General features: G+C 43.2%; 1 protein-coding gene across 2 annotated transcripts in view; it reads left to right on the top strand.

Annotated features, from left to right (window-relative positions):
* The window catches only part of LOC132896352 (fibulin-2-like), a 91,342-nt gene that overhangs the window by 49,838 nt on the left and 24,731 nt on the right, over positions 1 to 16,773 (top strand). For both annotated transcript variants that reach the window (XM_060937117.1, XM_060937118.1), the window contains 2 exons: positions 8,536 to 8,722; positions 13,804 to 14,022. In XM_060937117.1, the coding sequence (XP_060793100.1) occupies positions 8,536 to 8,722; positions 13,804 to 14,022 (406 nt within the window). The remainder of the gene's footprint in view (positions 1 to 8,535; positions 8,723 to 13,803; positions 14,023 to 16,773) is intronic.

The raw sequence follows: 16,773 nt of genomic DNA on the forward strand, positions 1-16,773 counted from the left end.
GAAGCCTTTATCACAGTCGCCCAACTTCGTTGGGCTGGACACATCTGGTGCATGCCTGACACGCGACTACCCAAAGCCGTTTTCTACTGAGAATTGAGCTAAGAAGAGAGGAGACAAGGAGGACAGAAACTGAGGTACAAAGATGCCTTCAAGAGGAACATGAAGAATGCTGGAATTATTGATCAGACGTGGGAAAGGGACGCCTCGGTTAGAGCGAAATGGTGAAGCATAGTTAAAAACTCAGTGTCCGCAATTGAAGATAAGCATCAAAGGGAGAATACGATTGCTCATGAAGCCAGACATTCCATGGCAACTCAACCAGTCTGTTCATGCCACCGCTGCGGACGACTCTGTCGCGCTGGTGCTGGTCTCATGGCCCATCTGCATTTCTGCACATCCTAAAGAAGCAGGCATCATCACTAGCGATGGACAGCCGATGACGACTGATAAAGTGAGAGTCCTGATATAGTGAGAGTACTGACAGTGAGAGTACTGACACATTGAGAGTGCTGATACAGTGAGAGTACTGACACATTGAGAGTACTGATACAGTGAGAGTCCTGACACATTGAGAGTACTGATACAGTGAGAGTACTGACACATTGAGAGTACTGATACAGTGAGAGTCCTGACACATTGACAGTATTGATACAGTGAGAGTCCTGATACAGTGAGAGTACTGATGCAGTGAGAGCATTGATACAGTGAGAATACTGACACTTTGAGAGTACTGACACAGTGGGGGTACTGATACAATGAAAGTACTGATACAGTGAAGGTGCTGATACAGTGAGAGTACTGATACAGTGAGAGTATTGACACAGTGAGAGTACTGATGCAGTGAGATTATTGATACAGTGAGAGTACCGATACAGTGAGGGTACCGATACAGTGAGAGTACTGATACAGTGAGGGTACTGATGCAGTGAGAGTACTGACACAGTGAGAGTACTGACACATTGAGAGTCCTGATACAATGAGAGTACTGATACAGTGAGAGTACTGATACAGTGAAAGTATTGACACAGTGAGGGTACTGATACAGTGAGAGTACTGACGCATTGAGAGTCATGATACAATGAGAGTACTGATACAGTGAGAGTACTGATACAGTGAAGGTACTGATACAGTGAGAGTATTGACACAGTGAAAGTACTGACACAGTAAGAGTACTGATACAGTGAGGGTACTGATACAGTGAGAGTACTGATACAGTGAGGGTACTGATACAGTGAGAGTACTGACACAGTGAGAGTACTGATACAGTGAGAGTACTGACACAGTGAGAGTACTGATACAGTGAGGGTACTGACACAGTGAGAGTACTGATACAGTGAGGGTATTGACACAGTGAGAGTACTGACACAGTGAGAGTACTGATACAGTGAGGGTACTGACACAGTGAGAGTACTGACACAGTGAGAGTACTGATACAGTGAGGGTACTGACACAGTGAGAGGACTGATACAGTGAGGGTATTGATACAGTGAGAGTACTGACACAGTGAGAGTACTGATACAGTGAGGGTACTGATACAGTGAGGGTACTGATACAGTGAGAGTACTGATACAGTGAGGGTACTGATACAGTGAGGGTACTGATACAGTGAAGGTACTGATACAGTGAGGGTACTGATACAGTGAGAGTACTGATACAGTGAGAGTACTGACACAATGAGAGTATTGACACAGTGAGAGTACTGACACAGTGAGAGTCCTGATACAATGAGAGTACTGATACAGTGAGGGTACTGATACAGTGAAGGTACTGATACAGTGAGAGTACTGATACAGTGAAGGTACTGATACAGTGAGAGTATTGACACAGTGAGAGTACTGACACAGTGAGAGTACTGACACATTGAGAGTACTGATACAGTGAGAGTACTGACACATTGAGAGTACTGATACAGTGAGAGTCCTGACACATTGACAGTATTGATACAGTGAGAGTCCTGATACAGTGAGAGTACTGATGCACTGAGAGCATTGATACAGTGAGAATACTGACACTTTGAGAGTACTGATACAGTGAAGGTGCTCATACAGTGAGAGTACTGATACAGTGAGAGTATTGACACAATGAGAGTACTGATGCAGTGAGAGTATTGATACAATGAGAGTACTGATACAGTGAGGGTACCGGTACAGTGAGAGTACTGATACAGTGAAGGTACTGATACAGTGAGAGTACTGATACAGTGAGAGTATTGACACAGTGAGAGTACTGATACAGTGAGGGTACTGATACAGTGAGAGTATTGACACAGTGAGAGTACTGACACATTGAGAGACCTGATGCAGTGAGAGTACTGATACAGTGAGAGTACTGATACAGTGAGAGTATTGACACAGTGAGAGTACTGATACAGTGAAGGTACTGATACAGTGAGAGTATTGACACAGTGAGAGTACTGACACAGTGAGAGTACTGATACAGTGAGGGTACTGATACAGTGAGAGTACTGATACAGTGAGGGTATTGATACAGTGAGAGTACTGATACAGTGAGGGTACTGATGCAGTGAGAGTACTGACACAGTGAGAGTACTGATACAGTGAGGGTACTGATACAGTGAGAGTACTGATACAGTGAGGGTACTGATACAGTGAGAGTCCTGATACAGTGAGAGTACTGATACAGTGAGGGTACTGATACAGTGAAGGTACTGATACAGTGAGAGTACTGATACAGTGAAGGTACTGATACAGTGAGAGTACTGATACAGTGAGAGTACTGACACAATGAGAGTACTGACACAATGAGAGTACTGACACAATGAGAGTCCTGATACAGTGAGAGTACTGATACAGTGAGAGTACTGACACAATGAGAGTCCTGATACAGTGAGAGTCCTCATACAGTGAACAGATCATCACACTATCATCCTGCTCCAGTTCTCTGAATCCGGATCCTGGGTCCAGTGTTGTGTTATTTTCGAATCATGTCACTTTGAGAAGTGAATTAAAGAGTTTTCAAAACGTGGCTCTACTGCACTAAGAGAATGTCTTTGGTTCACATCCTCACACTCAGCCAGTGACAGCATTGTGAACTCTGTGTCCTCAGACTGAGCCATGCGTACACTGGGCTCAGTGGGAATGTGGAAATGGAAAAGTGTCAGTCAATCCAGTTTGCGGATTTGTGCCAGAGGTTTTCTGTCCTCACCTCGACTCTTCCTCACCGTGTCCAAGCGAGTGCAGTCCAACAATTCGTCTTTCAGTGGCTCATGTTGCGAGTGGAAATAAACTAATTTCACACCTGCACCAAAACTTCAACGTGATGAAAACAAGACAGCAATGAAGAAAAGGGGAAAATTTATACTTCCCAAAATTTACACTTTTTAAATCTTTACTAAAAGTGAGTCAAAATTATCCATCCATTATCTGTAGCTGCTTTATCCTGTTCTACAGGGTCGCAGGTGAGCTGGATCCTATCCCAGCTGACTATGGGCGAGAGGCGGGGTTCACCCTGGACAAGGCGCCAGACAGAACCTTCTTGCTCTGAGGCGACAGTGCTAACCACTACACCACCGTGCCGCCCCGAGTCAAAATTATATTTGAGTGAAAATAAATTGTAATTTAAATACAATCACATCTTTAAATGGTTCTTGTTGTGAGTGGAAATAAACTCATTTCCCCTTTACACCACGCCTTTATAAAGTTTAAAGTGTATATCCTGGACCAAATTCATTTTTTTTATATGAAAGTATGTCCCTTTACACACTCATCCAGAAGGGTAATTTTGCACAAGGCCATCTGTCTACAGCAGAAAAAAATAAAATAACAAAACGCATCTGGAAAAATCCCAAGGGAGTCTGGAGCCAGATTCGTGACGTCACCTGCGGAAGCGCCAGCAGGCTGAGAGAGCTTGCACGGTTTCAGTGCACAGCCTGTGTAGACCAAGTTTAGCAGCTAGCGATTTTGCATTGAAATATGGAATTGTCACCTGAGCGCGATGTGGGAAACGATGAGTACTAATCCCATCAAGATTGGTGTTGCTACACCCTCCTACGATACATCTGTTAACCATTTTAATAATTACACGATAACGTTGAAGAAATTTGCAGAAAACCACCAGGTCGTTTTCTCATAAACAAACCAACGCTGACGTAGGATTCAGAGGGAGGCGTCCCGCATGCGACGTCACGAAAATCAATGTTTCCCGGGAAATCCAAATGCCAAGTTTTTTCAGAGGCGGACCAATTCGCCTCAAATGGCTTGATTTCAACTGAATTTTTCTGGTATTGCGCAAGGTAAAAAAATTGCACAAAATGCAAAATGTGACAGATATTTGACCAAAGTTTAATATAAAATAGGAGAATTACATTGATCTTGCTCCAGAATTTACCCGTGATATGCACTTCAAAGTTGGGATGAGTTATGGGCGGGGTTAGTGTTTGCCCAATTTCTTTTGATTTCATTTGTATGAAATTTTCAAAATGAAAAATTCAGCAATCAAACACTTTTAAAATTAAATCACCTTCAGATTGTTAAATGAAAATAACTATAATATAAGAAGTGAGAGAGTGTAATAGGCAAATTATAAATAAAATATAGAAATAGAAGAAAATCAGAATTATCCTTGAATTAAAATAAATTATATAATTTAAACATATTTAAGTATTTAAAACTCAAATTAGAGGTTAAAATACATTTTTATTCGCTGAACATTAGCAAATTTGTGTCAATCATGAGGTTAAAGCAGATACGCAGAGCCTTTATTTTTAAATACATTTCTGAGTGGAGAGTATCTCCATCCCTGACTCTTGTATGCTGCATAAATGGGAATAAAAAATATATATTTTTGAGAGTTAAAATCGACCGCAAAGTTGTGATTGGAGCTGCCCCACTGAGCCAGCCAGCCCCGAGCGCGTGATGTCACAGCGGGAACCGGTTTTAAGGCCGAGGCCTTTTACAGCTATAGACCATCTCATCTCATCTCATTATTTGTAGCCACTTTATCCTGTTCTACAGGGTCGCAGGCGAGCTGGATCCTATCCCAGCTGACTACGGGCGAAAGGCGGGGTTCACCCTGGACAAGTCGCCAGGTCATCACAGGGCTGACACATAGACACAGACAACCATTCACACTCACATTCACACCTACGCTCAATTTAGAGTCACCAGTTAACCTAACCTGCATGTCTTTGGACTGTGGGGGAAACCGGAGCACCCGGAGGAAACCCACGCGGACACGGGGAGAACATGCAAACTCCGCACAGAAAGGCCCTCGCCGGCCACGGGGCTCGAACCCAGACCTTCTTGCTGTGAGGCGACAGCGCTAACCACTACACCACCGTGCCGCCCCAGCTATAGACCAAAGTCTTATAAATAAAAATTTCTGGTGAAAGTAAGAAATACCGTTACCGACTTGCTCAACTAAGACTGATTTGACTTCACTGATTGTGGGTTGACTCTCATTAAAACAGGATGGGTGTTATAACTTATGCAACATACATGTACATGCATGCATTTTCACTGATAAAACGTAAAAGGCTCATTAAATAATCAGATAAACTGAGACAATCACATTCTGAAGCAAATTAAATAATCTTATACCCAGGGCTTTGAACCAGTTCAAGGAACGAAAATGAAAACCAGGAACTTTTTCTATTTCACATGGAACAGAAACGAAACCAGAAACTTTATTAATTTTTATGTTCCGGAACAGAAATGCTTATTAAAAATAATGGTAACCGGTTAATACCGGTTTTTATTTCGTTCCTTAAAGTTTCCGTAGCCTACAAATAAAAAAGTCATTCTTCTCCTGCGCAAGTTTCTATGACCCGCTGGGGTTCACTTCCTGTGTGACGTTTGCTGACTGAATGGAGAGAGCGGGAAGGTGGACTACTATCACGTCTCCACGTGATAATAAGTGAGTAAGTGCATTACTGAGTGTCTGAGCAAAGAAGAGCCTGAACGTTGCAACCTCCCTATTGGCTGTTTGTAAAAATGTATCAATTGTTGCCCTTCCCACGGGAATCATCGCGGGCTCGAGAGACGAGACCTGACGAGTTAGTTCGTTGGTAGCAGAACAAAATGTCTGGACACAAATCGGGTTTTCAGAAAAGGAAAGAAAATAAACGGAGGGTCGAAAATACAAAAAAGGAGGCAGAAAATGCAAAACGAGTTTTAAGGTAGGACAAATGGTTAGTTTTCTGAGGCAGCCCGCCGTGGCTGCCTGCAGGCTTATTTATTATAGCCCATTTAGTTAAAATAGTTGATATAAAATGTTTATAGTTATAGTTATGTGATGGTTGTCCTGATTTAGACTGGTGTTTTTTGTTTTTTTTTTGGGGGGGGGGGGGGGGGGGGGGATTTGCAATGTTGCACCCGGGTCCAGATTAGGGCAGAACCGGCTCTGGCTACATTTCAGGTGTAGTTTGTTTTATGTATGTATGTACTTGCATAGATGTGTACTTGGTCTTCCAATATGGCGCCTAACAAAATCTCGCGGCGCGGTGACGTCATGCGGTAGCCCTCTATAGGGCCTGACTAGCCTTTGGTAACACACTAAACGAATTATCTTTCATTTTTGGCACTTTTTTCTGTTTGTGTAGATGGGAAGACATACTGAGAATCCAAATCGCCAACATTTGAAATAATAATTGTTTTGAATTATTTCTTGTCTTATTTAATGAAGGTTGTAATAGAATTAGCCTACATTTGGCTTAAGCTGCCATTTGTTAAACAGCTGACAGGGAACGTAATTAACCGTTCCGGGAACGAAATTTTTTTGTTCTAACCGGTTCGGGAACGTCTATTTAATGGTGGAACCCAAAACCGGAAACGTTAAAATTCCGTTTCTGTTCGGAATGAACCAATAGGAAAAAAAATTCTGGTTCAAAGCCCTGCTTATACCGCTAACTTAAACACACAATACAGGTTACATGGATTAATCTAAATGCAGGTAAACAACGAGTTGTTTTTGTTGTTTTGTATCCAAATGCGAGTCGGCGCTTACCCGTCTGCGTTCTCGCTTCTTGAAGGCCGATCTTGTGGCCGATTGTTTTTGAAACAATCTGACTTTCAGTTGTTCGTTCAGTTCTCCGTTCATTCGCTTCTTCCACGTCAGGGCGAGATGGCAGCGATATCCAGTTTAGAAATCAGACGGCTGCTCCACTCTTTCACTTTTCTTCATACTGTGCATTCCGCCACTACTGCTCGGCTCAGGCAATTACTAAAACCCGGGATGGAACGGGACGTCACCGGTTTTAGCAACAACCGCGGGGAGGTCACTGCCCGAGCGATATGTTCCGTCCCGTTCCATCCCGGGTTTTAGTAATTGCCTGAGCCCATTCTGGGAGGACTGGTGCAACTAAACTTTGCTTTTTAAAAAAATAAATAAATAAAATAAATACTTTCCTTTTCTTGTAGTTTTCTTTTTCTTAAATTGTTGGTACTGCACCCTCTTTCAATCCGGGCTTATAGCCAACGCTCCTCAACAGATCAGAGGTCTCGTACGAGTCTTCAGTAAAATGTGCAGAGCAGAGGAGAGACCACTTCATAGGCGCCCAATGTGTCCGTGAACTTCTCGTAAAACGCGTCCAAATCTTTGCAGTTTGAACATTCTTGGGCCATGAATGCAACGTAAATCCACCTTCTGTCATGTTGCTGCACCCGCCAGCAACACATCTCCGTGGCATGGCGATAAATTAGCTCAAAATGGAGGATCGGAGTTGCAGTCAGCTCTGTGTTTTAGTATAGCGGAAATGGCGATGAGACCGATAGACTTCCTGCTGTGACGTTACGGATATCAAGGTCATTCACTCAGACCGCTACCTATATAAATCACTTTAATCATAAAAATTACTATATTAGATTTATTGTTAACGCTTAAAACTATTCCTGTGCCATTCTTGAGGTCTCAAGGCATTTATCAACAAAAAGTGAGGCAATGGCTCTGCGTATATGCTTTAAGGTTCCCAGAGAGACTTTATGGGTGGAGTCATGGGAGGAGTTATGGGTGGAGTCATGGGATGAGTTATGGGTGGAGTCATGGGAGGAGTTATGGGTGGAGTCATGGGATGAGTTATGGGTGGTGTTATGGGAGGAGTTATGGGTGGTGTTATGGGTGGTGTTATGGGAGGAGTTATGGGAGGAGTTATGGGGTCTGGTTCATATTTTCAACTTTATTCTCAATTTCATCAGCATTTTTTGTTTATTTTTTTCAGTTTACACATTTTTTTCATGAAATCAGACTTTTTTTTAATTAAAGTGAAGCATAAAAGCCAAGTAAGAATAACATAAAGAAATTAAAAGTAAAAAAATAAAGTAAATAATTAAATATAATACATAAATATCGTTTAAAAACTATAAAATATTTGTGAATATGTTCTAAAAATAGTTAATAAATAAAAATAAACAAAGACTGAATTAAATGTGAGGCAAAGGGGGAAATATTCGAGGTCATGATTTTTGAGAAGTAAAAGATGGGTTTAATTTTTACTGTAAATGAAATTAAAAGAAATTATTATGTGAAAAAAATCATGCAGCAGCAGGGGATTGTGGGTAACATGGTGGTCTGTATGTTCAGGAGTGCTGTACGTGTTGTGCACTGGGTCTGCATCTGCGAGCACAGCAAGAGTCATGTGACCCTCCACGAGCTTTGGGTGAAACCTGTAGCCACGCCCTCCTGACCTGCTGTGAGGGGACAGGCATGACCAATCACACCGTGGTCAGGGAGAGGACACACCCTCAAGCCACCAGCCCACCAAGGAGAGGTATTTTATTTATCTCTCTCTCACACACACACACACACACATATCTCATCTCATCTCATTATCTGTAGCCGCTTTATCCTGTTCTACAGGGTCGCAGGCGAGCTGGAGCCTATCCCAGCTGACTACGGGCGAAAGGCGGGGTTCACCCTGGACAAGTCGCCAGGTCATCACAGGGCTGACACATAGACACAGACAACCATTCACACTCACATTCACACCTACGCTCAATTTAGAGTCACCAGTTAACCTAACCTGCATGTCTTTGGACTGTGGGGGAAACCGGAGCACCCGGAGGAAACCCACGCGGACACGGGGAGAACATGCAAACTCCGCACAGAAAGGCCCTCGCCGGCCACGGGGCTCGAACCCAGAACCTTCTTGCTGTGAGGCAACAGCGCTAACCACTACACCACCGTGCCGCCCCATATATATATATATACACACAACACACACAGTCTCACTGTCTCTTTGTCTGTCTATCATTCTGTTTATCTGTCTGTCGGCTGGTTATCTATCTATCTATCTATCTATCTATCTATCTATCTATCTATCTATCTATCTATCTATCTATCTGTCTGTCTGTCTGTCTGTCTGTCTGTCTGTCTGTCTGTCTGTCTGTCTGTCCTCTGTCTTTCTTTCTATCTGTCATTCTTTCTTTTTTGTCTGTATGTCTCACTATCAATCTATTTTTCTATCTATCTGTCCATCTATCTTTCTGTCTATCTGTCTCTCTCTCTCTCTGTGGCTCCAGTTTTATATAAATGATTTTTCAGCAGTGCCTCTGAGTTCTAAAGCTCCATCTGTGTTCTCGAAACCCATTCCAGTGTCTTTTATTTTACTCTCGAGCTCCACAGTGAATCTATCCTGTAATGAGTCTCTTCCGTAGTGCATATCTTCTGTAGTGAATCTCTCCTGTAGTGAATCTCTCCCATAGTGAATCTCTCCTATAGTGAGTCTCTCCTGTAGTGAATCTCTCCTATAGTGACTTTCTCCTGTAGTGAGTCTCTCCTGTAGTGAATCTCTCCTGTAGTGACTTTCTCCTGTAGTGAATCTCTCCTGTAGTGACTTTCTCCTGTAGTGAGTCTCTCCTGTAGTGACTTTCTCCTGTAGTGAGTCTCTCCTGTAGTGACTTTCTCCTGTAGTGAATCTCTCCTGTAGTGACTTTCTCCTGTAGTGACTTTCTCCTGTAGTGACTTTCTCCTGTAGTGAATCTCTCCTGTAGTGACTTTCTCCTGTAGTGAATCTCTCCTGTAGTGAATCTCTCCTATAGTGACTTTCTCCTGTAGTGAGTCTCTCCTGTAGTGACTTTCTCCTGTAGTGAATCTCTCCTGTAGTGACTTTCTCCTGTAGTGAATCTCTCCTATAGTGAATCTCTCCTGTAGTGAGTCTCTCCTGTAGTGAATCTCTCCTATAGTGACTTTCTCCTGTAGTGAGTCTCTCCTGTAGTGAATCTCTCCTGTAGTGACTTTCTCCTGTAGTGAATCTCTCCTGTAGTGACTTTCTCCTGTAGTGAATCTCTCCTGTAGTGAATCTCTCCTGTAGTGAATCTCTCCTATAGTGACTTTCTCCTGTAGTGAATCTCTCCTGTAGTGAATCTCTCCCTTAGTGAATCGCTCCTGTAGTTAATCTCTCCCGTGGTGAATCTCTCCTGTAGTGAATCACTCCTGTAGTGAATCTCTCCTATAGTGAGTCTCTCCTGTCGTGAATCTCTCCTATAGTGAGTCTCTCCCGTAGTGAATCTCTCCTGTAGTGAATCTCTCCTGTTGTGAATCGCTCCTATAGTGAGTCTCTCCTGTAGTGAATCTCTCCTGTAGTGAATCTCTCCTGTTGTGAATCTCTCCTATAGTGAGTCTCTCCCGTAGTGAATCTCTCCTGAAGTGAGTCTCTCCCATAGTGAGTCTCTCCTGTAGTGAATCTCTCCTGTTGTGAATCGCTCCTATAGTGAGTCTCTCCTGTAGTGAATCTCTCCTATAGTGAGTCTCTCCTGTAGTGAATCTCTCCCGTAGTGGATCTCTCCTATAGTGAGTCTCTCCTGTAGTGAATCTCTCCTGTAGTGAGTCTCTCCTGTAGTGACTTTCTCCTGTAGTGAGTCTCTCCTGTAGTGACTTTCTCCTGTAGTGAGTCTCTCCTGTAGTGACTTTCTCCTGTAGTGAGTCTCTCCTGTAGTGAATCTCTCCTGTAGTGAATCTCTCCCGTAGTGGATCTCTCCTATAGTGAGTCTCTCCTGTAGTGAATCTCTCCTGTAGTGAGTCTCTCCTGTAGTGACTTTCTCCTGTAGTGAGTCTCTCCTGTAGTGAGTCTCTCCTGTAGTGACTTTCTCCTGTAGTGAGTCTCTCCTGTAGTGAGTCTCTCCTGTAGTGACTTTCTCCTGTAGTGAATCTCTCCTGTAGTGAATCTCTCCTGTAGTGAATCTCTCCTATAGTGACTTTCTCCTGTAGTGAGTCTCTCCTGTAGTGACTTTCTCCTGTAGTGAATCTCTCCTGTAGTGACTTTCTCCTGTAGTGAATCTCTCCTGTAGTGACTTTCTCCTGTAGTGAATCTCTCCTATAGTGAATCTCTCCTGTAGTGAGTCTCTCCTGTAGTGAATCTCTCCTATAGTGACTTTCTCCTGTAGTGAGTCTCTCCTGTAGTGAATCTCTCCTGTAGTGACTTTCTCCTGTAGTGAATCTCTCCTGTAGTGACTTTCTCCTGTAGTGAATCTCTCCTGTAGTGAATCTCTCCTGTAGTGAATCTCTCCTATAGTGACTTTCTCCTGTAGTGAATCTCTCCTGTAGTGAATCTCTCCCTTAGTGAATCGCTCCTGTAGTTAATCTCTCCCGTGGTGAATCTCTCCTGTAGTGAATCACTCCTGTAGTGAATCTCTCCTATAGTGAGTCTCTCCTGTCGTGAATCTCTCCTATAGTGAGTCTCTCCCGTAGTGAATCTCTCCTGTAGTGAATCTCTCCTGTTGTGAATCGCTCCTATAGTGAGTCTCTCCTGTAGTGAATCTCTCCTGTAGTGAATCTCTCCTGTTGTGAATCTCTCCTATAGTGAGTCTCTCCCGTAGTGAATCTCTCCTGTAGTGAGTCTCTCCCATAGTGAGTCTCTCCTGTAGTGAATCTCTCCTGTTGTGAATCGCTCCTATAGTGAGTCTCTCCTGTAGTGAATCTCTCCTATAGTGAGTCTCTCCTGTAGTGAATCTCTCCCGTAGTGGATCTCTCCTATAGTGAGTCTCTCCTGTAGTGAATCTCTCCTGTAGTGAGTCTCTCCCGTAGTGAGTCTCTCCTGTAGTGAGTCTCTCCTATAGTGAGTCTCTCCCGTAGTGGATCTCTCCTATAGTGAGTCTCTCCTGTAGTGAATCTCTCCTGTAGTGAGTCTCTCCCGTAGTGAGTCTCTCCTGTAGTGAATCTCTCCTGTTGTGAATCGCTCCTATAGTGAGTCTCTCCTGTAGTGAATCTCTCCTATAGTGAGTCTCTCCTGTAGTGAATCTCTCCTGTGGTGAGTCTGTCCTGTAGTGAGTCTCTCCCGTAGTGAGTCTCTCCTGTAGTGAATCTCTCCTGTAGTGAATCTCTCCTGTGGTGAATCGCTCCTGTAGTGAGTCTCTCCCGTAGTGAATCTCTCCTTAGTGAGTCTCTCCTGTAGTGAATCTCTCCTGTAGTGAATCTCTCCTGTGTTGAATCGCTCCTGTAGCGAGTCTCTCCTGTAGTGAATCTCTCCCATAGTGAATCGCTCCTGTAGTGAATCTCTCCTGTGGTGAATCTCTCCTGTAGTGAGTCTCTCCCGTAGTGAATCTCTCCTGTAGCGAGTCTCTCCTGTAGTGAATCTCTCCCGTAGTGAATCGCTCCTGTAGTGAATCGCTCCTGTAGTGAGTCTCTCCCGTAGTGAATCTCTCCTGTAGCGAATCTCTCCCGTAGTGAATCGCTCCTGTAGTGAATCGCTCCTGTAGTGAGTCTCTCCCGTAGTGAATCTCTCCTGTAGTGAGTCTCTCCTGTAGTGAATCTCTCCTGTAGTGAATCTCTCCTGTGGTGAATCGCTCCTGTAGCGAGTCTCTCCTGTAGTGAATCTCTCCCGTAGTGAATCGCTCCTGTAGTGAATCTCTCCTGTGGTGAATCGCTCCTGTAGTGAGTCTCTCCCGTAGTGAATCTCTCCTGTAGTGAATCTCTCCTGTGGTGAATCGCTCCTGTAGTGAGTCTCTCCCGTAGTGAATCTCTCCTGTAGTGAATCTCTCCTGTGGTGAATCGCTCCTGTAGTGAGTCTCTCCCGTAGTGAATCTCTCCTGTAGTGAATCTCTCCTGTGGTGAATCGCTCCTGTAGTGAGTCTCTCCCGTAGTGAATCTCTCCTTAGTGAGTCTCTCCTGTAGTGAATCTCTCCTGTAGGTGATCCTTCTGGAAGCCTTCAATTTTCCGCCTGTTTGGGTCGAGGTTTGGAATCAGAAAAACATGGCTTTACTCTGTTAATGTCACTCTGGTGCATGGTAAAGTGTGTGTGTGTGTGTGTGTGTGTGTGTGTGTGTGTGTGTGTGTGTGTGTGTGCGCGCACCAGGCATAGCATTTACATTTGGTTTTAATTTTCCTCCTGGATCAGAACCATAATAATGAGAATTACAGAGCTGAAAAAGAATTATCCTGACTGAGACTCACGCACAGCTCACACTGTGGGCCGCGACAGCACACCGTACACAATCTCTCTGTGCTTTACTTTATCAGATACACTTACACCAAAGCACAGGTTTATATTAACACCCTCGTTCTAAAACATTATCGTTTGTATAGTAACGGCTTGTTCACAGGGACGTGTACAGCGAACGCTCCACTGATAATAAACGGTTAAAAATCACTGATATGGTGAAGGCGTTTTTATTTCTTATCACTGATGGAAGGAGTCTCCAGTGTCAGCGCTTTGTAACAGTCAGAGGTGAAGCTCTAACTCTAAGTTTTCTGACATGATATAAAACACTTGGGTTTGTGCTGATATGGGAAAATAATCAACATCAGGGTGTTAACATCGTCTCAGTCGACTTCCCTGAATTAATTATTTCCATTAAACATCGTCCCAGGACACTTTTGTGGTTATAAAAGTGATCGTGTGATGCTGTGTGTAGTTTCTGAAGGTCCTGAGCACCAGCCGTTTTCTCTGGAGGAGGTGGAGGACACGGAGAACATGGTGGAGACAGTGGAGGGTCTGGAGGATGTGGATGAGTGTCGTGTGTACGCTGGGCAGCTGTGCGATCATCAGTGTGTCAACACACAGGGATCGTACGTGTGTGTGTGTTTCCCTGGATTCGTCCTGCAGCCGGACGGGATCCAGTGCCTGCAACAAGGTGAGGAGAGGAACGTTGAGAGAGACAGAAACTGTGTGTGTGTGTGTTATTTATCTTCACTTTATGGTTTATTATGGCTAGAGGTTTTCCTTGCCGATGTGTTTCACCCAAATAAAACATGCTGAAGCTTCCTGACACAGTGTGCTGCACTGACAAACTTCAGATTCCTTTTTTAAACTTTAGACGTGTTCACACGGCAACTTTTACTCCGGTGTAGCACCGGGGCTGCCCTGGTAGAGCGTTCACACGGTACAAAGTTATAGCGGTGTCGCCCCTGAAAGCTGCTTAAACCGGTGCGAATCTAACCCTGCTCGGGAGGCGGTTTAAGAAATTTACTCCGGAGTAAATGCTAGTTTGCGGGGCAGCATCGATATAAACTGGGACGTCTGAACGCTACAGGGGTAGACTCACTACGCGTGAGGAGAGTTGATTACATACGGGCATTGCATAATTTGCATCCTGGTATTTTGCGCTTCCAAAATGGCGAATATCAACAACAACAGAACTGCGTGTCTTCCAGTGTTGCCAGATTGGGCGGTTTTAAGTGCATTTTGGTGGATTTGAACATATTTTGGGCTGGAAAACGTCAGCAGTATCTGGCAACACTGGTGTCTTCATCCACGTTGTTTTCCCGGCGCTTGGTGACGCCATGACAACCGGGAAAAGGAAGTACATTTTCACACATGCACGTATTTCATTTCCGCATTATTACTATCGTATAGCACGGTCGCAAAAACTGCCGTGTGAACGCAAGTGGGGCTGCACCGGTGCTAACACGCTTCTCTCTAGTAAGCGTTGTTGTGTCATGTGAACGCTCCACAAAATTTACACCGGTGTAAGATATATCGCAACAAAATACATCGGTGCAGCATCGATGCAAATATGTGCCGTGTGAACACCCCTATAGATAAGGGAATTTTAGAGAAACCAGTAAGAGTAAGATAGATTTAAAAAATATCCAACTGAAAACCCCACCCTTTTCCTTCAAACCCACTCCTCCAGTCCACATGATCGCACACCGCCTGACTCCTGCTGGAGGACGAGTCCATGAGAGAGAGAGAGAGAGAGAGAGAGAGAGAGAGAGAGAGAGTGTTGAGGGGAGGAATGTAGCGTCATCGTCGAATAAAACACTGAACATTATTATAAAGAACATGGCGAGTGTTAGTTCTCATAGCTGTTGACTAGCACACTAGCTTTAGCAGCATGTCTGCCTCGCGCAGGTAGACAAGCAGGTCGGCCATCCGACCATTTCATTCAGACCGAGTAAAATGATTGGAGAGACTTTTTACAATCCTGCGACTGCCACAGATGATGGATTTCTTTCTTTTTATTGTCAGAGATTTTGATTCATTCACTGCTGTCTGGTTATGAAGAGAATGTTAAGGACTATAACAAAAATGTTTCGAAATAAACCATTATCTTCCCTGCCTTTAAGTTTGGAACCCGACCCGAATGATAAACAGACCCTGTTTTAATGACTCAGGAATGTGTGCAGCTCACGAGGTAGCGATATTTACGACCTGCAGTTCAGTGTCGTGGTTTCTAATGAAGACCTCGAGGAACTGATATACTAAAATAAAGATGTGTGGAAAACTAAAAAAAATGAACTGAGATATGTGAAGAAATGTATTTTTACTGTACTGTAATGTATATGTGATAAATAAAGGCTTTCTTCTTCTTCTTCTTCTTCTAAAAGTAAAGTCATGGTGATGATGATGAACTCGAAGCCATTCAGTGTCGACATTTTTTATTTGAGTTAAATTACTCATCGCTGTTACACTCCCAATAACATCACACACACGTGTGCGTCTTCTATCATCTGCAGTAATGAGTGAGTTCTGTACATTTACATTTTCACTCTTAACCTAAAGGAGTGTGAAAGTTTTATCACCAAAGGCAAGGCAAGGCAAGTTTATTTATATAGCACATTTCATACAGAATGGCAGTTCAATGTGCTTTACAGAAGTAAAAACAAAAACAGTAAACAATAGAGAAATAAAATTACATAAAATAATTTTATTTTTATTCTAAAACAATTAATTAAAAGAATTAAAAGAATTAAAAGAAAATAAGAATTAAACAATAGTAAAAATAAAATAATAAAATGAAGTAGTAGTTCAAATAGGATGAGAAGAAAAAAAACCCCAGCAGAATAGAATAAAGAATAAAATAGGATAAAGTTAAAGTAAATTTAAAACATGCAGAGAAGTAAAGATTATAAAGAATGTAAAGAAGACAATATTAATAATTTAGCAGAAAGCATCTGAGAACAGCTTGGTCTTTAACCTAGATTTGAAGCTGCCAACAGCAGGAGCATTTTTAATGTCCTCTGGCAGTTGGTTCCATAGCTGTACTGCATAGTAGCTAAAAGCTGCTTCACCACACTTTGTTTTAACAACTGGTTTTAATAGTAAATTTTGCTGCTGTGATTTGGTAGATCTGATTGGGTTAGGCCGCTGCAACATATCAGAGAGGTAATTGGGCCCTGTACCATTTAGAGATTTGTACACCAGCAGCAATGCTTTAAAGTCAATTCTGTAGCTTACTGGAAGCCAGTGAAGGGACCTTAGAATTGGAGTAATGTGCTCTGTTCTTTTTGTTCGTGTGAGAACCCTAGCCGCTGCATTTTGAACCAGCTGAAGACGTTTGATGGTCTTTTTTGGCAGGCCTGTGAAAAGGCCATTGCAGTAATCAACCCTACTAGAGATGAAGGCATGTATCAGTTTTTCCAGATCATTTTTTGACATAAGT

The sequence above is a fragment of the Neoarius graeffei genome, chromosome 13, assembly GCF_027579695.1.
Source record: "Neoarius graeffei isolate fNeoGra1 chromosome 13, fNeoGra1.pri, whole genome shotgun sequence".
Taxonomy (NCBI): Eukaryota; Metazoa; Chordata; class Actinopteri; order Siluriformes; family Ariidae; genus Neoarius; species Neoarius graeffei.